Raw genomic sequence first — 27,626 nt, forward strand, 5'->3', positions numbered from 1 at the left:
GATGATGGTAAGGTAGACTAAAAGCTTTAGGAATCCAAAGTACAACATATAATAAGTACCTTGTATCAAGATTGATGCAAAACAAGTGACATTTGACCTTTTTAGAGAGGTTTAGCAAAAGAAACTCCACCTCTGAGGTGATTTGGGTGGAAATGGGCGTTTTTACCGTTTCTCTGGAACCCATTGGTCGATTTTGGTGATTGACATCTCTTTTTGACCGTTAGAGCCAATAGAATCGAAGGGGAATTTACCCATACACACACATGGTAAAAAAAAGAAGGTGGGGGCTTTGCATCAGAGTGAACCTATCTCTCGCTCTGACATCTGGAAACGGAAAAGCAGGTTTATTGCTTTTTTATTGCTATTGGATTATCAGAAATCAAATCATCACAGACACATTGGATTAACCTATGGATTAACTTCAGCAGTGTCTTTATCGTTTTAATGCCATTGAAGACCACTTTTGACCAGACAACGACCAAGGTGAGCCATGTTGTCGTTTTTAGCTACCTAGCGCCACATGTTTTGATGTCTGTTCTTGTTAATATCTTCGCGAGTTGATGTATGTACCCATCGATTCTGTGTCATCTCACGATCAGATCGATGGGTTGGACGTGCAGCTACGATAAGTAATCATGGTGTTATGAGTGAGTTTCTGTGCAACACGGCGTTAGCATTTTTCGCTCGTGGCTAATTCATAGGCTCAGTGCTAGTTTTGTGGATTATGAAAAAAAAAATGAAAAAAGATCAGTTAGCTGAGTTTCTTCCCGTTACATGGATATAAAACATTTATAGTTTATTAAATATTAAGATGCCCTCAGACGCTGTTTCCTGCAGATGACGCGTTTTTCCCCCCGGTATCGGGGGTGCGGTGTAGAAGAGGTTAAGTACAGAACTTACTAAATGTACTTAGTTACTTCTGCATATTGGGAAGTGAACAGCAGATAATTTGGTAATGAAATGTTCGAAGCACTCACGTCTCGGCTGGAGTCCGGCTGATGACCTCGATGACGTACGCCCCGGAGGTGACATCTGGGAAGTCTGACTGCCTCTCCTTCAGCTCCTTAGCCAGCCTGGTGGAGGAGAGAAGAGACAAACAGCCGAAACACAAGCTCTTAATGAAACCTGAAGGGATGATGCACTGTGACTCATTTTAAATTCCAACATATAAATCATCGCTCTGATTAATTATGACACTCTGGCAAATGTCAAGCTTTTAAAAGCTGCAACTACAACTGGTCTGATTTTAATGAAGCATATTGCCGTTAACTGGTACACATATTTTATCGTGTTCTTCAGGTTTGACAGATTCCACTAGCTAACTAGATCCATGTCTACACAGAAAGCCCAAATTATACAGCATCAGGCAATTTTTTTTAATCCCTGACTACCACTATTTTAATATTCTTGAAGAACCAGGCCGAATAATAATATAAACTATAAAACAGACAACAAAATCAAATTGTGTAATATAACAGTTTACAGATTTTGGAATTTATTTTGTACTACCCAGGCAGCCAATTCTGTCAGTTAATTTCAGTTTACAACGCACATTTCCAGAGACACACAATCTCTGTCACAGTAAACATTTAAAAAGCAATAACCAAAAAGCTTTTAAAATGAACTTATAACAGTTGTATGTATAAGTACATTGCTTATGTGTACTTAATATCATAAGAAAACTTTCTTGGGTGTTGAAAGCACTCTTCAACATCTAAAAAATGACAATTCATCAGGCGAAATCTACTACAATTATTATCTTTTTAGCAATAATAGAAATCAAGATCAGAAACATGTAATGTCATGGCAATGTCCTCAAATGGTCATTGCTTGCAACGGCCCTATGATTTAATGATACATTTGGCAAAAAAATGTAGTAATAGTGAAAGAGATGGCTACAAAAATAAAAATAAATCAATCTTTAAAGTTATAAAATGCTTTATGAAATTAATTAGTATGGTAACAAATATTGCTTTTTATACATTGCTTTTATAATATACTTTTATCCCTCTTTGAAATGTATATGCTGTCATAAAGTAAAGCTTGTTTTTGGACTTCTGAGGCGTTTCCTACTGTAACTCCAGAGGCGTAGGTGGCATGTTGAATTGCATTCCTATTTATCATGTCATTAGACAGCAGAGGCCTGTACTATGAAGCCGGATTTTCGCTTAGCGAGGTAACTTCAGGGTAAACTCTGGGTTTCCGGTCCTACGACGTTGGTTCTCTTCTTACCGGGGTAGATCTCCATGGTAACTTATGCAGAATGGCAAACCTGCTCCGGAGAAGTTTAGGTTCCAGGATAAAAGAGATCAACTCAGTGAAAGCACCGCATGCTGACCAATCAGAGCTCAGTGTGCAGAGTTTAAAGCTATCAAGTCATCTTACAGGAGGATACAGAAAAACTGCCGTTGCAGGAAAGACGGCCGGCAAAAATCTACTGACTGTTCACCCGCCTCTCAGACATCCTAGGTGTCACTGGCACAGCGCTGTCTTGGTTCGTATTCTACCTCCATAACAGGAAACAGTTTTTCTCCATCAATGGCTCAAATTCACCCCCGGCCCCAGTCCACCACGGTGTACCCCAGGGCTCTGTGCTTGGCCCCCTCCTGTTCACCATTTACATGCTCCCCCTCGGCCAGATCATCCGACATCATGGACTCAATTTCCACTGTTACGCTGATGATACCCAACTGTATCTCAGCACCACTCCATCCTCCCAGCTCCCCCCTCAGTCTCTCATCAACTGCCTGCATGACATCAAAGCATGGATGTCCTCCAACTATCTCAAACTAAACAGCAGGAAAACAGAGCTCATGGTTGTGGCACCCAAGGCGCTGCTCCAGAAGGTTGGTGACTTCATCCTCGAGGTTGACGGCTGCTCCATCTCCCCATCTCCTGAAGCCCGCAACCTGGGTGTCATCCTCGACTCCACCCTTCCCCTCTACTCCCACGTCAAGTCTGTGACCAAATCGGCCTTTTTCCATCTAATGAACATTGCAAGACTCCAACTGTCACTCTCGGAGTTGGTTGCCGAAACCCTAGTCCATGCGTTTGTCACCTCCCGCTTGGACTACTGCAATGGTGTCCTGTTTGGGGTTCCCAACAAAACCCCGGACAGGCTCCAGTATGTCCAAAACGGTGCTGCTAGGGTACTCACAAATACAAAGCCGTGGCAGCACATCACTCCCACCCTCATCCACCTCCACTGGTTGCCGGTCAAGTCCCACATATCATACAAAATCCTCCTCCTTACATACAAGTCCCTCCATGCCCCACCCCGGAACCTGCGGTCTTCAGACTCTGGCCTGCTTACCACCCCCCCGCACCAAACTGCGAACTTTCGGGGACAGAGCCTTCAGTGTGGCAGCCCCCACCCTCTGGAACGCTCTCCCTGCCGAGATCCGCAACATCCTAAGGCCTTTGGCCCCTAATCTATTTGTTGTTTTGTCTGTCTGACTGGTTGTCTGACTGCCTTTTTGTTTTGTTATGTTTGTTCTGCCCTGTTCTTCGTTGTAAAGCGACCTTGGGTCTCATGAAAGACGCTATATAAATCCAAACTATAATTATTATTATAAAGTGAAAATTAATAGAATATCACCTCCCGTCTTCAGAGCAATCTGACTAATATAACATTAGCGTTAAGAAAGCTTACTTAAATATCTGCCACAACATAAGTAACCGGATCAGAGTAACATTACGTACAGTCCGTGGCACTGTGAGTGCAGACGTCGATGTGTATCCCATTAACATTCATATCACATCATAATGTATCATATTACCTTATCTGAGTCAGCTTCTTGAGCCGTATCTGGCCATGTAACTTACATTGTCACAGACTGTATGCAGAAGTATTATTTTAAACAACACATTAAGTTGACGAAACACTTGAGTCAAATGTAATTAAAGTCATAAACCTGTTAATGTACGCATTCAAGCTTTTATCCTGGATAAAGTGTTTAAGTCATGGATGTTTAAAGTTTAACTTCTTCATATTTGTCTAATATTATAGTTCACTTTTCATTCAGGAAGTATGACGCTGCGCTGTCAGTACGCTTGTCCATGTTTGTGATTGGTCAAATGTTGCTAACCCCGCCCCTTTCATGTGAACGCGCACTCAGCCGGACAGAGAAACCCTGGCTTGAGTTACCGAGTTGGTAACCAGCATCGTAGGACCGCTTAGCGAGATCGCGTTTGTTTTGGGTTAGTTAAGTCATATACGGTAACTCAAACATATCCAGGGTATGTTGAACTGGATTCGTAGTACAGAGGCCTGAACTACGAAGCAGGATTTTCGCTTAGCCGGCTAACTTCAGAGAAAACTCCGGCTTTCCGGTCCTACGACACTGGTTCTCTTTTTAGCGGGCTAGATCTCCATGGTAACTTATGCTGTGCGGCTAACCTGCTCCGGAGCAGGTTAGGTTGCAGGCTAAGAGATCAACTCAGTGAAAGCACGTGCGCCTGCTGACCAATCAGAGCTCAGTGTGCGGAGTTTAAAGCGATCAAGTCATATTACAGGAGAAAGGAAATACAGAAAAACTGCCGTTGCAGGAAAGACGGCCGGCAAAAATCACCGACTGTGTGAACGTGAATAGAATATCACCTCCCATCTTCAGAGCAATCTGACTATTATAACATTAGCGTTACGAAAGCTTACTTAAATATCTGCCACAACTTAAGTACACTGAGTGCAGACGTCGATGTGTCCCATTATCATTCATATCACATCATATCACATCATAATGTATCATATATCTCCTTATCTGAGTCAGCTTCTTGAGCTGTATCTGGCCGTGCAACACTCACAGTGTCACATACTGTATGCAGAAGTATTATTTTAAGCAGCACATTAAGTTGACGAAACACTCGAGACAAATGTAATGAAAGTCAGATGGTGTTTTAGACGGGGCAGTGATATCATAAACCTGTTAATGTACGCATTCAAACACTTTTTCTTTTACCAGCTGTATTCACCTTGCAGGTGCAGCTATGTGGTTTTGATCCTGGATAAAGTGTTTAAGTCATGGATGTTTAAAGTTTAACTTCTTCATATTTGACTAGTATTAAAGTTCACTTTTCATTCAGGAAGTATGATGCTGCGCTGTCAGTGCGCTTCTCCATGTTTGTGATTGGTCGTATGCTCCAAATACCACCCCTTTCATGTGAACGCGCACCTAACTAGATAGGACACGGCTGGCTTGAGCGATCAACTTGATAACCCGGGTCGTATTACCGTTTAGCGAGAGCGCGTATGTTTTGGATTAGGCCAACCGGCTAACTCAAACATATCCAGGTTATGTTGAACCAGCTTCGTAGTACAGGCCTCTGGCCTCAGGTACTTAAAGCTGAGGTCACAACAACAACAACACCGCCCATGTTATGTAGAACAGTCAGTACTAGGATCTGTTTCAGGGTTCTCTGAAGATTAATCAGACTGCATCAATTCTCACATTCTAGTTGCATTTTTGCTGCAACAGAACAGATCAATCTCACAGAAAGAAAAAAAAACAATTAATTGTATCACATGTATAAAACAAAAGAGGACTGTATCGATAATGTCAGGGTTTGTTTACAAAAACAAACTTATAACCTGACCAAAATAATATAATGTGAATGTAAAAATAAATTCAGTTGTAATCAGCAGCAGGAACTTACGATGGGGTGAGACTCATCATCCTGACACCGATGTACCTCTTCTTCCGGTACGTTTTACCTGGAGAAATAAAAGACACGTGCTGATTGACTTAGAAAATGTAGAAGTTATTATCTTCTTCATTCACCCTATTCATTTATATATAGATCAATAGATGCTAACTTGCATATGTTGAGCAATTAGTCAATTAGCATAAGTTGCGTAAAGTAAAACAAAATATTAAAACAAATGGCTTGGCCAATTTGGAAACTTTTGGAGTGATTTTGGAAGGCATTAGGATGTTGAATCATTTTCTGACAGTTTCAGGGGGAAAAAATGCAGTTTTAACCAGAAAGTGGCCATGTTTGTACTCTTGGTTGGATAGTTTTGATTACATTTAATAATAATAATAATAATAGCTTGGATTTATATAGCGCCTTTCAAGGGACCCAAGGTCGCTTTACAAGTAATAGGGCAAAAACAAACATAACAAAACAAAAAGTCAGACAGACAAAACAACAGATCGATTAGGGGCCGAAAGCCTTGGCAAACTTTTGAAGGTGTAGAGTGTGGGGATGTTGCGAATCTCCGCAGGGAGAGCGTTCCAGAGGGTGGGGGCTGCCACACTGAAGGCTCTGTCCCCGAAGGTTCGCAGTTTGGTGCGGGGGGTGGTAAGCAGGCCAGAGTCTGAGGACCGCAGGTTCCGGGGTGGGGCATGTGGGTGAAGGATGTCCGATAGGTACTGGGGGGCATGGGCATGGAGGGACTTGTAGGTAAGGAGGAGGACTTTGTAGGATATGCGGGACTTGACTGGCAACCAGTGTAGGTGGATGAGGGTGGGAGTGATGTGCTGCCACGGCTTTGTGTGTGTGAGTACCCTAGCAGCACAGTTTGAGGGGACTCAAAATGGCATATTTTGATTCTAAAAATGTAATATCCTCAATATACCTTGTCCAACATACATGTATGCAAGTTAGCATCCGCCAGTTTCTGGCGCTGGTGACCCGTACTATATATTTCTAACATAAAACTTTGGGGTACTCAACATTTCCGGGTTCACATTGATAGCAAGTAGCGAACCTTTGGCCTGTCTGTCGTGCGCCTCTGCCAGGAACTGCCTGATCTTGTCTGATGGGATGGCGAAGGAGATTCCTGCTGTGACCTTCAGAGTGTTGACGCCAATCACCTCTCCATCCTGCAGGACACACACACAATTAGGCACATTATTTCTCCATTATTGATTGGACTCCCCGCAGGAAAAGTCTAATTTCCTCTCTTTAAACAGCACTTCTCACTCCACATTGCTCTGTGTTTAGTAACATTACCAGTTTTAAACAGACTTATAATCAGAGTCAGCTGTGGAATGTGGCTGTTTGCCAGGCATTACCTAAACTCTGTTTACTTTCCTAACAAGGATTTTATGAGCCTTTATGTTTGTTTATATGACATTACATATATCTCTGTTTCACAACATGTGGATGTGGCCCCCGTGAGCAGAAACTTTATTTCTGTCTCTAACAAATTCATTTAACATGAATCTCATGTGGCGAAAATGATGACACATTCAGTGTCAGCTGAACAACAGATGAAGCCCAATTAAAGGTATGCATGATTTATTATCAATACTCTGTCTATTCTATTGTCATATTCATAAATTGCCGAAAGCTAAGATGTGAAAAAGGGAACTAATGCAGTTTAAAGTGATTTACTTTGGGCATGAGGACAAATTGTTTGTGAGACCACTGGATACATATAAAATGCTACATTTTGAACAGGTAACGTCTTATTTTGAAATCTAGCTTCTACTGTGTATTCTTTCTCCTTTACTCACCAGATTGACCAGTGGTCCTCCTGAGTTGCCGTACTGCAAGAAACAAAAAGCACATAAAGAATGTAAAATTGGTCGAACCAAATTGTTTTTGAAATCAAAGAAATGTGAATAAAATATTTGAATAGATTGTCATTCAAAGGCATCAATGCAAACATTTCATTACACATTGCACATTTGTATTGTTTATCAATAACAAGATGAATGCAGAGGATTTAGACTAATCAGACACAAGTGGAATCAACATAAAACACACTTGGACTGGATCAAATATATTTTTATACTAATTCAATTGTGGGTTGTCATAAATTATAATAAACAAATAAACATTTGGGTTGTTTCATGTTTCTCTCTCATTCTCTTCACTCACGTTGATGATGGCGTCGGTCTGGATGTATTCCATGTCGGAGTTGAGGAGGCCCAGCTCCTTGCCCCCCCTCTGGGTGGTGCTGACGATGCCGGTGGTGACGGTGTTCTGCAGGGAGAACGGGCTGCCGATGGCAACCACAAACTCTCCAGGACGCAGACTGGCCGAGCGGCCGAGCTGCAGCACCGGCAGCTTCATCTGATCCAGCAGAGAGGGGAGGGAACAGAGAGAAAACTGGTTAGAGACAGAATCCAAAGTTTTTTGTTGACTGACTTTTTTATCTGCTTGCACTGCTGGTTGAAGCAGACTCAGGCTAAAAGTGTAATTTGAAAGGTCCCATGTCATGCTTTTCCAGTTATTACTCGTCCCCTTGTGTGTTATGGAGGTTTTTCTGCATGTGAACGGTCTGCAGAGTCACAAACCCTCAAAGTACACCCTGTAGTGAGTAAAACTCTAACACAGAAAATACCTGTCTATGCTGCCCCCAGAACGCCTCGACATTTCTCTTTTTCCATTGTTTGCTTCCTGGGTTCTGTGACGTGTGAACACCCACATCAACAACAAATGACCGGATTGGCCCAAATGGACCAATCCGCGGAGCACCTCACACACCAGGATCCCTTGGCTAACTAACAGGGAGTCCCATTGACTTGCATAGAGCTCCCTGAACGCTGGTAATAGACGAGTTGGGATCGCGGAGGAATGCTCTCCGCAGACCCATTCTCACAGCGTTATAAACCTTTTTCTTACTCAATATCAAGCCACACTTATTGTTTTTACTTCGGCTGTGAGTGTTTGTGTGCTCAGGATGAGTTTCGCTTGTTCTCGCTGTATCGCCGACCCGGAAACCTGTCCGCTCCTCGCAGCGGCGAGCAGCAAGGAGCCTCGCAAGGAGCCTCGCAATGTCCCGACCAATCAGAGCACACTGTGCTCACAGGGAGGGGGGGGGGGGGCAGGAGCTCCAACAAGCCGTTTAGGACAGAGAGTGAATACCTGGTGAATACACATACTTTACAGAGATGCTGTATGAGAAACCAATGTGAGTTTGGAAAATTGCACAATTTAAATCTATTCTAGTAGACCTCAACAATGGAAATATGATCAGTAGAAATGGCCATGACATGGGACCTTTAATCCACTCCTTGGAGAAAAGTGTAAGGACTGGATTAAATCATTACATTTGGTATCTTTGTTTTTGGTTTAGAGAGGCTTGAAAACATCTCTTCAAATCACCAATATTTGGTTGAGAAAACAGAGTCAAAGGAAGACATTTAAGTTGGAAGAACCACCAGTTGGCAAGACACACACACACACACACATGCAAGTAAACAGCAGTTTATTCTCTCACAGCTGTTGGAGGCAGACGCTGACTTCCTGTGGAGAGCTGAGTCAGCTCCTAGTCAGGAAGAGGCTTCTCTTCATTCACAACTCTAACCTTTACTAAACTCCACACTGTAAATAAAAGGGGCTCATTCAGCCCTGATTTGACCAGGACTAACATGTCAGTGATCTGTGTTTGTTAGACTTCTAACTATTACTCGTTTTCATCCTTACAGTTCATCTAATTTTGTTTATAGCATCAGGTTTTAATTCTGTAAGTGTCAAAGAATATTTCTGTCTTTACTTTTAGATATTTAACCTTCCTGCCTGTTGACGTTTATCACCAACCCTGAGTCTGTTATCTCCCGTAAGGAATGCAGTCATAATGCACTCATAGTTTTATGACCGGTCAACTCTCGGTCACAGAGCCTAAGAGTCAGGCAAGTGATTGAGTATCTCCAGAATGTTGGGGATATCTCCAGTGTTCCCAGGTGTTTACGCACCATCCCCCAATATGTGGATTAACTCTCTGTAAACTAGTTAAAAGGTCTATTTGAGAGAGAGGCTGGTCAGAATTGATGTGGCAACCCACCCGTGCAGTCAGAACCTCTGGCTGCTCTGTGACTTGTGATGTGAATTTCTCCGGCCGATACTTGCAATAAACTATCAGTGTTTGACATCAAAGCTCCAACTCTCCTCGTGTCTCTCTGAGTCCTGACTCTCCATTGCTGCAGAAGTTTCCCTTACAGTAAGAACAAAGGTCCAACCTGCCCCTCATTCAAAGCCTCTGTGTGGTCCACCTGGTTGATTCCATAAAAACTACTACTATTGCCACCTTTTCTTCTCACAAAAGCCTAATTTAATAGAATCTTACACATATAATTATTTATTGTTTATTCACCTACTGAAATTATATGGCTGATTTCTTGAAAAACCACGCTCACAAGAATGGGGTAGACGGATGGATGGATAATCCAAAAAACATTATGCCTTCCACCATGGCTGTAGGTTAGATTAGATTTAAATGTATTGTCATAGCACCACGAAATGCAGTTTCCATCCAACCAGAACGTGCACGGATCGAGTAGATTAAGTGCAGATAAGGTTCCAGTTTATTCACATAAATACAGTAGGTTGCAGTATATGCAGGTTGTTGCATATTTGATATATGGTTGCATGAAAATGAAGTATATCTTTTAAAATAAGGTCCAAGGCTTAAGGCATTCATTAAGTTGCATATATAAGTTACGTAAAGTTTTTATAAATATTGAATACGGTTTTAATAAATATTGTGCACAAGTGTGATCGGCGCTGTGGGTCAAATTTGTGGGCAGAAGGGGAACAGACATACTCTCATCGGAATCACAGCCATTTGTCATCATAAAAAACTGATTTAGATTTCTGCAACTTTTCCATCCCTGTTACAGCAGTTTCCAGTGCTCACATATGCTCACTGAGTGTGTCTGACCGCTAACTGCACACAAACAGTGTACTGTACTGTATGTTGCCACTGAATGGGAAAAGGCCAGACTTTAATAAGTCATTATCTGGTTTATTAAATGTAGGAAGATTAGTGTTACAACTAACTCTGTGTCTCTCTTTCTCTCAAAAGCCAGAAAACACATTTGCTGTTTGCTCGGTCACAGTTCAGCACACACACACAAATTCCAAAGCATGTGCCAGAACTATCAAAATAACATTTAATAGTGTTTTTACTTTTGACATTTGTAATACTTAAATAGTGGTACAAGTTCCTAGAAGTTTGGTGCAAACTCAGTCAAACATTCACTAATCTTGATTTTACTCACCAAAGTCATCTCTTTTTGCAGACAGTGTCAAACTGATTTTCAAATACATTGTTTACACAACATCTCAATATAGGCATTGAAGAGACATTAGTATTTAATATGTGCTTTTTTCACTGATTGAAAAAAGGCAGTCGTGGAGTGATGAAGACTTTTCCAGATTACACAGACTGAGCTTTTACTCTCTGTGCTGGAGTTTGATTTACAGTTATAAAAGTTTGTGTCTAAAACCAGAAGGTATGCTCAACACATCTGTCCATGACCAGCACCTTGGTGTGTGTGTGTGTGTGTGTGTGTGTGTGGTGTGTGTGTGTGTGTGTGTGTGTGTGTGTGTGTGTGTGTGCTGTGTGTGTGTGTGTGTGTGTGTGTGTGTGTGTGTGTGTGTGTGTGTGTGTGGTGTGTGTGTGTGTGTGTGTGTGTGTGTGTGTGTGGCGTTCTGAGTGGTCATGCGTTTGATGTACTTTGGCTCTAGAAAAGCTTCACACTTTAAAAATTAAATGTATCAATGTTATGATTGAAAGAAAAGTTAAGTCTGAAATAGAAGCCAACATGTTATATTAATCTGCTTCTCAACTGTGTCAAATAATATTTACAGAAGACTAATGGAATATGGAGTTACACGTTCCTGCATTATTTTCAATGTATCCAATCATTGTTTTGCCGTCACATTGTTTTTTAATGAGGCCCTATTATCCTTTTTGCCCTTTTCCCTTTCCCGCAGTGTGTAATATTGGGTTTGTGAAAGTAATTCAACACCCCCCCCCAACCCCCACGCCTGAAACTCCTCGATTGGACTCCTTAGTTTACTTCCGCAACATAGTGACATCACTATGTAACAGTCACATTTCTATTGGCTAGTGCTCCAACACATTGTTCCTGAAAATGCTATGGGTTAGGGACATCTCTACAGTAATTGGTTGACCAATCACAAGAGAGCTGTCACAGCTAACCAATCAGAGCAGACTGGGCATCTAAACATGTCACAGTAGAGACACTGAATACAAATATGAACCTCAAAATTAGCATAAAGGGGCCCCTATAAATCTGGCCAATATCGCCTCTCCACCAGACTAAATGTATCAATCTAAGTTGTTCTAATGAGGTCAGTCTCCACACCACTGTCACATACATGCACACAAACTAACTCTCTTTTAAATCATCATCAAAACTATAAAGACATAAACAATGTGCTTATGAATGGAGTCATTCAGCTCCTCTAACCAGCGCTTTACTCCATCAGATTAACATAAAGCTCCTCTGTTTGCCTGCACTGAACCACATCCAGATCTCAAATCATCTGAAGACTACTGCGCTTCGCCCACAAGTAAAATGACCGTGTTTCTCCCTCTGTGGTCTTCAGGATGACAGCGCTTTGTCCAGGGTGAGATTAAAATGCCGTTCAGTTGTAATTTTAGAGACGCCAACAAAAAACAACAAACAAAATACCACGACAAGGAACAATTCAGTAGTTTCTGTCTTCTTCTCTCATCTCTCTCTCCTTCTCATTATCTCTCGCTGTCCTTTCATCTGTCGTACATTACATCTCAAGTACAGTAAGAATGTTACAGTTACAGTTAAGCCACATCACACACACACACACACACACACACACACACACACACACACACACACACACACACACACACACACACACACACACACACACACACACACACACCAGGGTTTCCGTTAGCCGGTAATTACCGGTTTTTAGCTGGTAAAATTTATTAAAAACCGGTAAATTCAAAACCTGCCGGTCAAAATGTCTGGTAATAATTAGGGAGTCTCCGATAGATCGGCCGCCGGTCATTATCGGCCGATATTCACTCTTAATAGTTTTGATCGGTGCTCTCTATAAAGGCCGATCAGAGCTGGATCTGATCGATATGGACATAAACGCGAGTGAAGTGTAACCGGACACGCGAGAGAGATCAGATCAGCTGCTGAGTCAGACCGAGACACGCAGCTCTGCATGATCACCTGAAGCCCCGCCTCTGTTTAGCGAGCTGCAGGAGCTGCATGAGAAACTGACGGGCTGTCAGAGAGAGAGGGAGGGAGAGAGGAAAAGAGAGGATCCGTTTCTCCCGTGTTATTATTCAAAGTTAATGTAAACTTTTGAATAATGTACTTCATCTACTACAAGTAGTTTGTTTGAATGTAATAATTATGTTTGTTGTTTGTGGAATAATTTATTGAAAAATGAATCTGAATTTTTCGATCTGTTACGATTATAAACTGAAGCAATATAAAAATGAGCCCCGTGAACTGAGTTTTAAACTGAAGCATATCTGCTCATAGTCCGGTAATTTCCTGCTAACGGAAACTCTGCTACACAACTCTTATTATTATTATTGAAATATGACCGGTAATTTTCAAATGTGTCCGGTAAAATAGATTCTGCCCGGACATTTGACCGGCGAGAAAAAATCCTAGCGGAAACCCTGACACACACACACACACACACACACACACACACACACACACACACACACACACACACACACACACACACACACACACACACACACACACACAACACACACACACACACACACACACACACACACACACACACACACACACACACAACATTGCCCACCAGTATTGGTTTTATTAACAAAGGTCGTTTTAGAAAGGATCTTCCTCTTCTGCTAAAACATCAACAAGACTTTTATATAGCTCCTATTTGTATGTGCAGACCATGTGTGTATTTAACCATGAATTGTGGACCACGGGAATTTTGTTTCAATGGGATTTGTCACAATTCATATGGCTATTTTATCATATTGTGTGAGAGTGGCAACAAGGGAAAGAGCCAAATGCAGTCAGCAGAGCAAGCAGGATGATATAAGTAGGTTGTCCAAATGGAAAGGCTAACAGGCATGTACTAGTAAAGGCAGCTTTATAGCTTACACAAAACGCCACAAGGCATCACTGAACTATGTGACTAGTCGCTCCTGTCTGATGAGGGAATGAGGTGAGCAGGTCGGCTTTATTAAGGGCAGACAAATGCTATTGGTGTTGAAGTTTTGTTAACAAGGGTCCCATTCATCCTCACTTGTGTCAATTCTAAGTCACAAGGACAAGATTTTCATTTTGAAAAGGCCCTACTTTCAAATGAGGGAAAGGAAGCAAGATATAAGGCAATGGGATGCACCCGGATAAATTGAATGTTAAAGATATGAAAGATTGATTCTGAGTTTAAAGCTGCCCGTGGAATGTGATTAATACAGTTTTAATGTGGAATAACGCCGCGAGGTCGCACCGGATGAGTCAAGACTCAAAACAGAAAGAGATCCTGTCTGCACATGTTTAGAGGACACCTGCATCAGTGGCAGCAGTACAGGCCAACACTAGGACTGACATTCTGGGCTGCCGTATAGCTCACTTGGTAGAGCTGGCGGCCCATGCATTGGGGTTCAGTTCCTGTGTGGAGGACCCAGATTTAAATCCAGCCTGGAACCATTTACGCGTGTCATCCCCTCTCTCTCCCCCTTTCAATACTGTCACTCTCCAATACAAAAATAAATTCTGTTCAGTTGGGCTAACAGTGAATAATAATAACAATAATAAATTATGTAAATTGTTCCACCCTAACAAGTGACCCCAAATAGAATGTCATGTCAATAAAGCTCAGTTTGTACACACACACACACACACACACACACACACACACACACACACACACACACACACACACGGCTCATCAGACTTTATGTCCAACATTTGGACTTCTTTTTTTACATTTCAACTTTATTCATGACATTCTATGGTGGCCGACAAGTGTAAACGCGCTTCAAAGGCCAAATACATTTCCATTATGAAAAATACGCTGTAGCTTCAAAAACGATTCAACATGTGAAACATCTTCACAATCTTCATTGCAACAAGCATTCCCCCGTTTGTTGCTGACCTGCTGACAGTCTGTTTATAAAACATCCTAAGACGACAGTTAAGCTAATGCCTAGGTTACAATCATTATTCCAAATCTAAAACAGAGAAGTCCATACAGTAGAACTTGCAGGGACAAGATACAAAATGAGTAGATATGTGCAACAATGTAAACAAAACTTCTGCTTATCTGCTTGTCTGACTGCTTCTTCTGCAAACACTTTACTGCAATAATTACATCTGAAAGCTGTTTAAAACTGACCTGTGGTATGTACTGAACACACAGAGTGATGGGTGCTTCTCTGACTATGTACATTCATATATTCCTATATTAACATTATTCCTGATTAGGACTGTCACCGGCATCAAAATCACAATTCTGTGAATTAATAAACTTTCTTTTTCTATCATGATTTAAATTACTATCACACATAATCATATTTTTCACATTTCAACGAAATCATTTGGAATATGAAACAAAGAAAAACTTAAAATATACATCTATAAATAAATAATTATAAAACAATTCCAACATGCTTCCTGGTTTAATTCGGCCCTTTCACCCTTACCATACTTTTTGCATAAGCACATTTTTTCACTTTTGAATATTTTTTTTATATATTCTTTTCATTAGTGGTTTAGATTTTGTACGTGATTGTGAAAATCTGTTTCTGCTAAACAGGTATAACATGTTATATGATGATAATCCCCATCAATAGGAAAAGGGACCATATTGTAAAAAAAACAACATGTTCCTTTAATCTGCAGTTTCCTGTTTTCTTGTTTGGTCGCTTCAAGACTTCAGGTAGGAAACTTAAAATAGATGAGATAGAACCTGAACTTGAGACAGTTAAGAAAAACGTTCATGTTAGGGATTATAAGCTGCTGAAAGTGTGTGTATTGAGATGAATATATGGGTGGAGGGCTGTAAGTCATTTCTGTAGTACAGTTTTCTCATGGTTTTAGTGTGCATGTAAACCACAACCACAAATGCTGAGCAATTTGAGGTTTTCTACAGAATATCAGCCCCTGAAGCTCCAGTTACACCCCGCTGCTCCGCCAAAACACGCAGAGGAAAACCATGATGTCTCCGTCTGACAGGCATGAACTGTGAACTCACATCCTGCAGCGTCAGGTCCCATGTGTGTGTAAGCTCATTCTACCCATTAGACATCAAATCTAAAGTTATAACCAAGACACACCTATCTGAGTTCAATTAAACTTTTCAGCATGTTTTACATTGCTAATAACAACAGCAGACTTTTTCAAGACAAAATAAATACAATCCGTCAAAAAATATTGGAGACTGTATTAGTAAGGGGAACTCAATTTCTCAATTATTTTTCATGCCATACATGAAAATGAGAAGAACTGAGAATGATAAAGAAACAACCAGAACATTGTGATTAAAGTGAAGGCAATTATACGGTGGTCGACAGGTGCAAACGCGTACAATGGCGCAAAACATTTATATTAGAAGACACGTGCTGCAATATCAAGCAAACACAAATGTGCCAGAACGCATGCAAATGAAGAAACATCTTCACCAACTTGACAACAGAATTATGAAACTTTTATCTACTCTACTGCAAGAATCTAAAGCCTCTTACAAACCAAAGAACACCAAAGAACACCAAAGAACACCAAAGAACACGTCCCGACGGAACGTCGCCTCACGTCTCCTGCGTCTTGGCCATGTGTCGCACTGGAATACACCGCAAAGACTTCAGCCGACGGCCAAGTTGCACGTACGAACTGCGCATGCGTGAGTGGCAATAACTCTCCTTACCAGCAGGCGGCGGTAGTGTATATTCGTCATTCAATAGAGGCAACAACCGGAAGACAGACTGCGTGATACACCGAGAGAAGAAGAACAGACTGCGTGATATAAACAAACAACCAATAGCGTGCGCGTTCCATTTTCACTCGACAGCGAGAAGCTCATGGGACTTTCCCGAACCTGTGTCGAGAGCTGGAGTTAAATGAAATCTCAGATTTGCCTTCTTAATAGTTTGTTTGGGTCCCTCACTTCCGTTTCGCTTCTCATGCACTGATTCGCTAAGCTGAACAGCCAATCAGAGTGATTTATTTGGCCGACAGCCTACCGATTCAACAAGTCGAAGCGGCGGCGGAAGGTGTCGGCACGGCCGAAAAAACACGACGGTGCAGTACACACCAATCTGAGTAGGGTGACACGACGCTCATCGGCGGCCCGACGTCTATCGTCGCCGATAATCGGCTCGGTGTGTAGAGGCTTTAACATGAATCCTCAATAACATTTTTGTTTTTGTGGTTGTTAAAGCTTCTGTCAAATCATTTGTAAGGATTTTCAGTGTCAAACTGTGAAGAGATTCAAATACCTTTTCTACCTGACAGTAAGACATCTCCGAGGAATATTTTATGTGCAAATGTGACGTTCAGAGTGTCTGGCTATCATGTATATGGTGATGTTTCTATTCTGTGTCTTTTACCCTGTCGAAGCAGAACTACTGATGGCATTTCAAGATGGCAGGAAGGATGTGAGTATAGATTGCATTAGCAGGTCTGAACCAGCCCCCCAGAGACAGGAGGAGGTATAAAGACAGTTCAGTGTTTCTTAAATCAGACCTACCTGGGTCAGTCTTATTTTAAATTGACCCTACATTTTAGTGATTGATGAGGATGGAATCTGTATTAGCTTTAACTTCTAAGGTCCAATCCAATTACAGTATAACTTTGAATAACCTGTGCAGGGTATTTGTGGATCTTCAAATACGGCCATTTAATAGCTACATTATATGACTTTGAAAGACACTAAGTTTTCTCAAATATTTGTATATGTTGTGGATCTGAATCCAGGTCAGGGTTGCGTAATGCATCCTGTTTGCCTTCGTAAGCACAGCTGGACTTCATTTATCTCATTCCCTTAATCCCATTGCCTGTTTTCTCTTATATGGATCCACAACTTCAATTATCTAGCTTAACACAAGGGAAGCTTTAAATACAACATGGAGGGAGGATTTATCGAGCCCTTTATTCTAATTCTTGAATCTCACATCACACTTTCTATTTTTACCCTGTAACTGGACCACATTCCCCTGAAAGTGTCTGACCTTGTGCATGATTTTGCAGTTCTCACTGCCCAGCATCTCGTTATAAGTGAGACATTTCTTATTTTTCCATTGCATATATTTCGTGGAAATAAAACGTCCAGTCATCCCTGGAACAAGACAAAGTGCTGCAATAAATAAAAAACCTATTTTGGCACCACAATTGGACTTTTACCCAGGATCTGGACCAACTTTCCCTGAAAATGTCTGACCTTGTGCATGATTTGGCAGTTCTGACAACCAAATGTCTGGAAAAAACAAAGACACAGTGACCTTTTCATTTTTCCATTGCATAAATAATGTCCAAAACCTCCCTTCCTAACTGTCCACAAATGAGCCCACATGAAACGCTTCTTAACCCAATCCACAGATATCCATTTACATGAGTCATGGTATCATTTTCCTGAGGCGTCCAAAGCACACTGAGCTAAAATAAAAAACAGGCTTTCTAATTAGGGAATGCTCACGGATAGCACATTTTCCAAAAAGGACCTAAGTTTTATTTGGATAACAAAACAATAGTCTGTTGGAGAGGAGGTTATAAAAGGAGAGGGGTTCACTAGAGGACAGACAGCAAGAAACGATCCAGAGGAATGTATCATCAAACAGAACCAGACAGAGAGAAAGATCAAATATAATAGGAAATTGAGGCCGTTTCTTGATAACTCCTTTTGATTAAAGGGATTGTTCTGGTAGTGTCTCGTATGAGGTACTTATACAAATTCAGCGAAGTCAGAAGTACAGTAGCTAAGTAATAGCAGCAGCAAAACATAGGTTTTTACAACCACCTAAAACATAGACCCACCTAAATAAAATGTATACCATCTGTAGTGTACGGTATATTTATACTCTATTAGATTTCAGCCTGATCTTAAAACAGCTCCTCCATACCCAAAGTACAGTGGAGTACATGTAGGGGCAAATTATACGGCTTTTTGATGGCAATGTAAAGCAGAGTGAATATTTAAATATAGCGTATACTTAAAGAATATAGCATATACTTGAATAAGGGGTACATTGGAGAAGCAAGCGCGAGTAATGTGGATTTTTTTTAAATAGTCCAACCAAAAACACAGAGCGCAATGTTGCTAAATCTTTCCCGACACTGAAAGAATTACAACAATAAGAGCCTCTCCCTTTAGGCATAACTCCTAAATCACTATGAACTTTAACATATCATAATGAACGTAAGAAAAGATCATTGTTAGTACTCAGCCGTTTGTAGAAGACTCAGCATTACAGTCCTGCCACATAATGTCTTTCTTCTTATTTTTAACCAATGTAAATATAGCATTGTCATCATTACAAACACTTTCTACTTATATCATGTGCAATATTAACTTGCAATACTGTATCGTACCGTACAAAAATGTCCCAAATTGGGATCAATAAAGTACCTATCTATCATCTATCAGCCACTACGCTTTTTTGCACTATTACAATACTGCTCATCACTGTACAGTTTTTTACATTAATTATTTGACCACCTATGTTTCTTGTAGTGGTTTAATTTACTCTTTTTACTGCACTGTTAGTATACAGTTGTATTATTATTCTGCTGTGTTTATTGTATCTTTGTAACCCTGGCACATCAATTTCCTTCAGGATGAATAAAGTCTTATCTTATCTTATTTAATAAAAATGTTCCAACAAACATTTCTCACCATAGTTGTTGACAGGTGGGTATTTTTTGTCCTCTTTCACCCCTTCTGTGCTGCTGTTCCCCCAAACTGGGGACATCCAAGCTGTTCATTTGTATGGGTACTTACACAACTAACTTCAACCCGTTATCCATTTAAGATGAATCACTTCTTCAAGTTTGGTTTTTTGTTTAGATTTTTGGACTGCACATGAAAAAGCATATTTATTGCCCCAAATGTACAAAAAATAACATAATCCCACACATAAATGAGAAGTCTACCAGCTCTGGGTCGATGGTAATCACTCCCAGAAGTCTTACAACACATGATTCTTCCTCTGAACATGCTCCACTTAACAACTTCAAACACTTGTGCAGACTTTGAAGACACAAGAGAAACGCAATACGGATTTCAACATTTCACAATAACGCAATTTGGAGGTCAAACCGAAAGGGCGGGAAAAAGGAAAACAGGGATAAAAACTGAAGTTACCTACTGTAACTCTAGCTTCTATGAGTATTGGCGAAGCCCTCTATCGCTATTGGGTAATCCCCCTGCGCACCCGCGCAGCACTGAAACACTTGTAGTCCACGCCCACCCGCAAGGTGGGCCCCACCCTCGGGTTCCCTTCCGGTATAAATAGGAAGGAGGCCTGACAATCTGCTCCCACACAAAACAACTTTTCTTCAGCTATTCGTGGAGCCAGTGGGGCCTAGCACTTAGAGGGCTACGCCATTTACTCATAGAAGCTGGAGTTACAGTCGGTAACTTCAGTTCTATTTCGTATATGGCTTCGCCCTCTAAGGCTATCGCTATTGGGTTAAGGGCGAAGCATGATGTAGTCTGCGTCCCACTGGGTCCACCAGGTACTAGAAGCACAGACACACCTGCTCAGATAATAACCAAGCGGCAAACTGTGGGGTAGAGCCGGGAAGCCAATACGGAAGTGCCACACACTGCAGTTCATATATTGGCCGATAGGCGATGGCTGCAGAAAGGAGCAATTTCCATAGACCCCCATGTTAAAATGCCCAACTTTACAGCAGAAAAAAACATGTTTCTACCCCTGGCTCCATACATTTTATTATCGATATAGTTAGATTCCACCTTCATGATTATGGATCTGTGAGTGAATTGTTTTCTAACGCGACCCTTTATATTTATATTAGGTCTTAAAGTTTGTGCATACATTAGGGCGTGGTCGCTTTGATTGACAGATACGTGCCTCACTGTCAGCTAACAGCAACTTGTCCAATCTGCTAGGCTACAACCATAGAGGCTACAACGTTAGTTAGTTGTAGTTACTGTACTTGATCCTTTAGCTGTGTTCGTGGTGATCGTGCCTGTTAGGGAATATTGTTACAAATACCAGATAATTAAAATGTCGTGCTGTGCGCTTGAATGTACTAACAGATCTTCCAAGAAGTCTACTTTCAGCTTTTTTCGGTGAGTAAAATGATAATATTATACATGTTAACCCCGTTAGCAGGTGTTTGTGTGCTTGTTAGCTTAGCCTGTTATGTAGCTTATTAGCCAGCTAAGGACGTAACCCTTTATACATATATACAGTTTAGTTTATGATTCAGCCTTGGGTAAGACTTTTATACTATATGGCTATGACGCCCATAATGCTAAACGGGAGCAAATGTTAAAAGGGGTGGGCCGCCGGAGTCCACGCCGCCAAAGCTAACGGGGCTGCAGGGTGCTAGCTCGCTAGCGCGTCCCGGCGGCCGTAGCTAGCACCCTGGGGCTCCGTTAGCTTCGGCCAGCGGCGGAGTCCGGCGTTATAACTGGAGATCAAGGAATGCATCGTAACGCGGACTTGGTTCGCCTGCAGCCCGCTGTAGTATTAGCTAAATAAATGATGTTGAGCAAGGCTGAACACCACCACAATTATTCTGCTATGTATCGGTACTTATTTTATTTTATTAACGTGTGAATGACAAGCATTAAGAATAATACCAAATAGCTAATTATCTTGCAGATTGTCTCGTTTGATTATGAATGTAACGTTTATATAGTGGAACTACACTGTTTTATCAAAACCAAAGTGCCACGCAGTGACTTGGTATGCATGTATTTCAGCAGGAAATGTGCAACCTAGATGACATTTACCAACACAGACTATATAGAAATATTTGTAAAAGTTGTTCATGCGTTACTAAGTGAATATGGCATTAACCCTCCTGTTGTCTTCGGGTCAAATCTGACCGATTTACTACTTTCATCAATCATGTTTTACATTCGATTGATACTGAGAGCATGTTAGCTTAGCTTCTTAGCCTGAGCTAGGACTCGAACGTCACGCTCGTTGGCAGCAGGTCCCGCCTCTTTGCCCTTATTTGGAGAAGGCGGGAGTTAGACTATGACGACACCGTCGAGCCGTTAGTGGCCGACTCCGCCTACTAAGGGCTTCACGGCAACTCTGCAGAATCCTATGGGTGACGTCACGGACCCTACGTCCATTTATATATACAGTCTATGCAGGGCTGGAATTGGGCCGGTACTCACCGGTACGCAGTACCGGCACTTCTGGTTCTGACCCATGGAGTACCGGCACTTCTTGCTCAGTACCGGCATGCTGGCGGTACTCCGGTACTCATGCACCGTGCCAGTACTCAACACTCTCCCGCCGTTCTTATTATACATCCATATATATATATACAGCCGCCCGGTACTCAGTAGATGCGTCATGAGGTGCCGAACGGACATTCTCATCGCTCTAACCGCTGGAGTTTCACAGCGGCTGTCAGCTGTTTACTCCTGTCATTCAAACAGAACGTGTTGGAGAGGGGGCGGGGCTTATCTTCTCCATGTAAATACTGTGGTGGAAACGACTGTCAAAATTAACCTATTTGACCGTGATTTAATAGTAATACACGTTTCAAAATAATAATAATAATGCCGAAGTAACAACATACTGAAAACTGTTAGTAAAACCATGTTTTAATGCTTTACAATTTACATACCTAGATGCACGTGTGTTGTGTTTATGCAGTGCAACTCCCACCCAGTGGGTGGCTATGTAGAGTGATAGAACAGAGCAGGCACGCCCCCGAGAGAAGGAAAGCAAGTCACGTCACAAATTAGCATTTCTAAAATGTTAGCTTGGATTAATAAAAGTGCAAAAAGACAGCGGTTGTCGCCGGAAGAAACTTCAAATACAGAGAATGCTGTGCCTGTGTTGGAAATTGTGTCTGATGGGGAGCTTTCTTTGGTTGATCCTCCTGCTCCAAGTTCTAGTGCATTAGCATTAGCACTAGCTCCGCCGCCTCCTCCAGAGCCTCTAAAGTTAGCTGCTGCTGGCGCAACTGCCACCACCAACACCGGGCAAAGCATGCACCTGACTGCTGGACAACGGACCAGGTGCAATATGTTTGCAAGACCAATGCATGGCTCCTTCTTAAAGATAAGAAGCTAGGATGTCGGATATGCAGAGATGTCAAATCTTTGGGAATACACACTGGACAAGGACTGAAACTGTCAACTGAATGGGGTGAGTGTGCAGTGTCTCATTTCGGTGTTCACAAGGGCAAACAACAAGCTAGCCTGATAAAAAAAAATCAAAGAACATAAAGAATCACAAGCCCATGTAAAAGCTGCTGACATCCTTACATCTGCTTCACGTGAAACTATTCAACATCAAGTGCAGTCTATGCATAAATCTGAATTAGACACCACTATCAGAGTTTTTCGAACGGCATATAAAATTGGCAAACATAGCCGGCCATTCACAGACATGCCAATTGATTTGAATGTACAGAAACTGAATGGGCTGAACGTGGGCAGGGTTTTGCACTCCAATAAAACCTGTGGCGAAATCATCGACCACATAGCTCATGAGCTGAAGAAAAAAATGGCAAAAGACATTACAGAAAACCAAAGAAAACTCTGTGTTTTGGTCGATGAATCTACCACTATTAGTGGTAAAACGGTGCTTGTTGTGTGTCTACGCTCAGCATTAGCTGATGCTGAGCCCGAAACGTTTTTTTGGGAGCTGATCGAGTTGGATGGAACAACGGCTGATGACATCACAAAGGCGTTAATGGAGTGTCTTGGAAGAGATTTTAACGAGGACTTTTTAGGTCAGTGTTTCGTTTCTTTTGCATGTGATGGGGCTTCAGTCATGCTAGGGAAGAGAACAGGCGTTGCTACCCAGTTGTGTAGTAAATTCCCAAGCCTGTTTGTGTGGCACTGCTCCAATCATCGTCTAGAGCTGGCAGTTGGGGATGTGGTCAAGGAGGTCTCAGGGCTCAATCATTTCCAGATCTTTTTTGACAAACTCTATTCCTTGTTCCATGCCTCCCCCAAAAATCAGAGGCAGTTAGCGCAGTGTGCGCAAGCAGTCGGACAGCGTCTCCTGGTGATAGGGAGTGTTTTGTCCATCCGCTGGGTGGCTTCAAGTGAAAGGAGCGTCAGAGCAGTCTGGGAAAACTACCGAGTGCTTCATGATCACTTCACAAATGCTGCAAACGACACGAGCAGGGATTCCAGAGACAGAGCAAAGTACAAGGGCCTGGATGATGTGCTCACATCTGCAACGTTTGTCAGCAATCTGGGACTGATGTACGATGCGCTCACAGAGCTCAGCGACCTCTCTCGGCAACTCCAAAAAAGAGAGATGACACTGCCTACAGCAGATAGGCTCTTAACTCGAGAAATACGAGTTTTTGAATCCATGGTCACCATGCCTGGCCCACACATGACTACAGTTCATACAGCTCTAGCTGAGAAGTCCTTCAAGGGTGTTGCCCTGCGTGAGAATGGCAGGCTTGTACAGATTCATGCAGGTCAGTTTTTCCGCAGTATGGTAGAGAATCTGAGACACAGAATGACTTCCACAACCTCCTCTCATGTCAGCACAAGAGAAATCCCATTACATGGCCGGGAGGCCCGGGACAATCAGCTAATCCAGGACATGAAAGTTATCCATCCTGGAAGTTGGCCTGAAGAGGAGTTAGACGTACAGTATGGGGACGTAGAGGTGCTACGTTTGTGCGAAGTGCTGAAAGTGGACAGAAGAGAGACTGTTCAGGGCTTTCGCGAATACAAGGAAACCAGGGCATCCCGTACACCTGCTGCCATGGAGCCTCTACTGAAAGCAGTCCGAACCATCGCTGTCTCCACTAGTGAGTGTGAGCGGGCATTCAGCTGCATGAACCATATCCTTACTGCAAAAAGGAATGCTCTCTCTGTCAGCCGACTGTCCAGCCTGGTTTTCATTAAATGTAATGGACCATCACTAGGACAGTTCGATCCGGAACAGTATGTGAGGTCCTGGCTGGCAAAGGGAAGGAGAAGTGCTGATGAAAGAGCCTGTCTAGCTCCAGCCCCTGATACTGATGTCCCCAAGGCCTTCTGGAGCCTTTTCTAACAATGTGAAGTATATTGCAAAGCAGCTCACCCAGTGAGAAGACTTTTGGCATAATGTGCCGATTTGTACAGATCCTGGAGATAGAAGGACTTCAGACCAACCAGGGAGTTATCTGATCAGCTTGGTGTTCAATGTAACTCTTTACCATGGCTCAGACTTTGTTACTTGCAGTTACAGTTTCTCATTTTAGATTGTGCAAATTTTGCATTTGTTTTTACATGTTCTTTGTTCATGCTCTTTATCATTTTTCTGAGTTGGAAAGTTAGATTGCATCATAGTTTACTTTATACATATTTGTATTCTTCAGTGGTGAAGTATATTGCAAAGCAGCTCAGCCATGTGAGAAGACTTTTGGCACTTTTTCGTTTTTCGTTTTCTGAGTTGGAAAGTTAGATTGCATTCAAAATGTACAGAAATACTTAATTTTGTTAAAGCTTTTTATAAAAAATGCTTCTGACCAGAGCTTTGTTTCCTTGTCATTAATGTTGAACACCACCAGAGGGGCTCTCACCTGAAAGGTCTCTGCTTCATGTGTCTTCAGCAGAAGATCTAGACTTTGATTGCTATATTTTCAGTTAATATTGACCTTACTGAGCTTTAGCCATATCCGCTGCCTATCATAAAAAATGTTAAGTACAGTGAACCTTTCTAAAATATACAGTAGTAAAGAGACAAACCCACCAGCATTATAGTAGCCAAATTCTTGTTTGTGGGCTGTATATATAAAATTGACTTGAAAAAGTTGCTGATTTTAGAGTACTGGCACCTTTTTCATTCCAATTCAAGCACTGAGACTGTCTATGATAATAACCCATGCCTATTGCGCCATGCATAATGGCGCATCACCGTCCCTGGAATATAGCATAACATGAATATTTTCCATGAGGGGACGAAGGCTGGGAACAATACAACCCTGCCGCTGTAAGAAAGTAGAGACGAAGGTCATACTTTGCCCAGTGACAAAAAGAGGGGGAACAGCAGTTCTCTGCGTGCAGACAGGCAGGAGAGACACTCCGTACATGGTGTGTCAGAGAGGAATGGGAGACATCCCTCAAATAAAATTGAATAAATGAACAGGGGGAAGACCAAGACGCAGCAGTGCAAATGTCTTCCACCGACATTCCTCCGTGCAAAGCCGTGGAGGAGGACATTCCTCTGGTGGAGTGCACATTGATGTTCTCCGGGGGATCACAGCCAGTGTGACAGCCGTTGTGCAGACAGAGGTTGCCCGATCGAGCGCTCTCTATAGTGCACAAACAGGCGCTGAGAATGGCACAAGACAGCCGTGCGCGCCACATAGCAGGACAGCACGCGCACCGGACAGAAGAGATGAGACGTGGCTTCTTCCTCTGACCTGTAAGGAGGGGGGAATAAGCCAGCCAGGGTGATCACTCTCGACCTAAAAGAGCTTGATATGACCTTTGGCATAAAAGCCGGGTTAGGGCGTACAACAGCTGAGCTGCCATCTCCTTGGATCCGGAGGCATGACAGAGCCACAGAGAGAGCAGACAAATCACTCACCCTTTTCGCTGATAGAGTCAAAAGTAATACTACTTTGGCTGACAACAGTTTAAGGGGAACCTGGTCTAAAGGTTCAAATGGGGCTTTGCTTAGTACGCGTAACACCAAAGCCAAATCCCACTGAGGCGCCAGTGCGCGTGACACAGGTCTGAGTCTCCGTACTCCTCGCATAACGGCTGCGAGCCCCTCTGTTCAATTCGCCGGGAATATACATTGCTCTGATGAGAGCAACGTGTGTGCGCGCCCAGAACAGCAGCCGCCTGGCTGCGTTCAGAAGCTGCGCAGATCGTACTCCTCCCTGGCGATTGAGGTAGGCTGCTTCCATAGCCGTGGCCTGTTGTCTGTGCAAATCAACACATGTTTGATTGTACAGCAACGGGGCGACTCCCCCGTTCTTTTCCGAGATTTAGAAAATAGCGGGAGTAAAAACCGCGCAAGACACTGTTCCTGTGATGACAGGAGTGTTTCTTGTATCCCATGGAACTGCTGGGTGGAGAGGCTTCTCTGTGATGTTCCGTAATGGTCGTCATGGTGACGAGTCACGCCATCGCCGCCGCTGCCCGTGAGGCAAAAGGGCTGCGAGGGAGTTTCCACACGCTGCATTTCACTCCGTCTCTCATCATGAGGCGCGTACACGCCCAGAGGATGAGAGGTGTGTGTATGCTGTCCACACGAGGCGTTATAACCAGGGCTGCACATAACTGGTGCGCAGGTGCATATGCGCACCTCCGCCAAAAAAAGAGCACCGGGTCATTTGAAAAAAGGCGCATTTGCGCACCAACATTGAGAGAGAGGGAGAGAGAGAAGGGAGACGAGAGGAGAAAGGAGATAGAAGAGAGGAGAGAAGAGAGAGAGAGAGAAAGATATTTGCGAGTTGCATATTAACTGAGGGCCGGCCCGTAGCACTGGCGTTATAGATGTTCGCCTAGGGCGCCAGATCTGTGGAGGCGCTGCGCTGACAGCTCTGGGAGGGAAACAAATTGTTTTACCCGTTGGCGCTCATCCTAATGTTCGGCCTTGATGTAACAACATTCATAATTAAGTAAATGTAACACCCTTTTCACCCCGGTTACACGTTTCATTTGCCCTGTACGATGGGCGCTGTAAGTGATGAAAATGGGGGATGTTGGCTTATCTGGCGCCCGCAGCTCACAGCCAAAAT

General features: G+C 42.6%; 1 protein-coding gene across 1 annotated transcript in view; it reads right to left on the reverse strand.

Annotated features, from left to right (window-relative positions):
- The window catches only part of htra1b (HtrA serine peptidase 1b), a 55,577-nt gene that overhangs the window by 17,486 nt on the left and 10,465 nt on the right, over positions 1–27,626 (reverse strand). Inside the window, exons 5-9 of the mRNA XM_034227541.1 lie at positions 7,828–8,022; positions 7,461–7,493; positions 6,710–6,824; positions 5,653–5,710; positions 978–1,073 (exon numbers count right to left, since the gene is read on the reverse strand). Coding sequence (XP_034083432.1) covers positions 978–1,073; positions 5,653–5,710; positions 6,710–6,824; positions 7,461–7,493; positions 7,828–8,022 — 497 coding nt within the window. The remainder of the gene's footprint in view (positions 1–977; positions 1,074–5,652; positions 5,711–6,709; positions 6,825–7,460; positions 7,494–7,827; positions 8,023–27,626) is intronic.

Source organism: Gymnodraco acuticeps, unplaced genomic scaffold (assembly GCF_902827175.1).
Source record: "Gymnodraco acuticeps unplaced genomic scaffold, fGymAcu1.1, whole genome shotgun sequence".
In the NCBI taxonomy this organism is placed as follows: Eukaryota; Metazoa; Chordata; class Actinopteri; order Perciformes; family Bathydraconidae; genus Gymnodraco; species Gymnodraco acuticeps.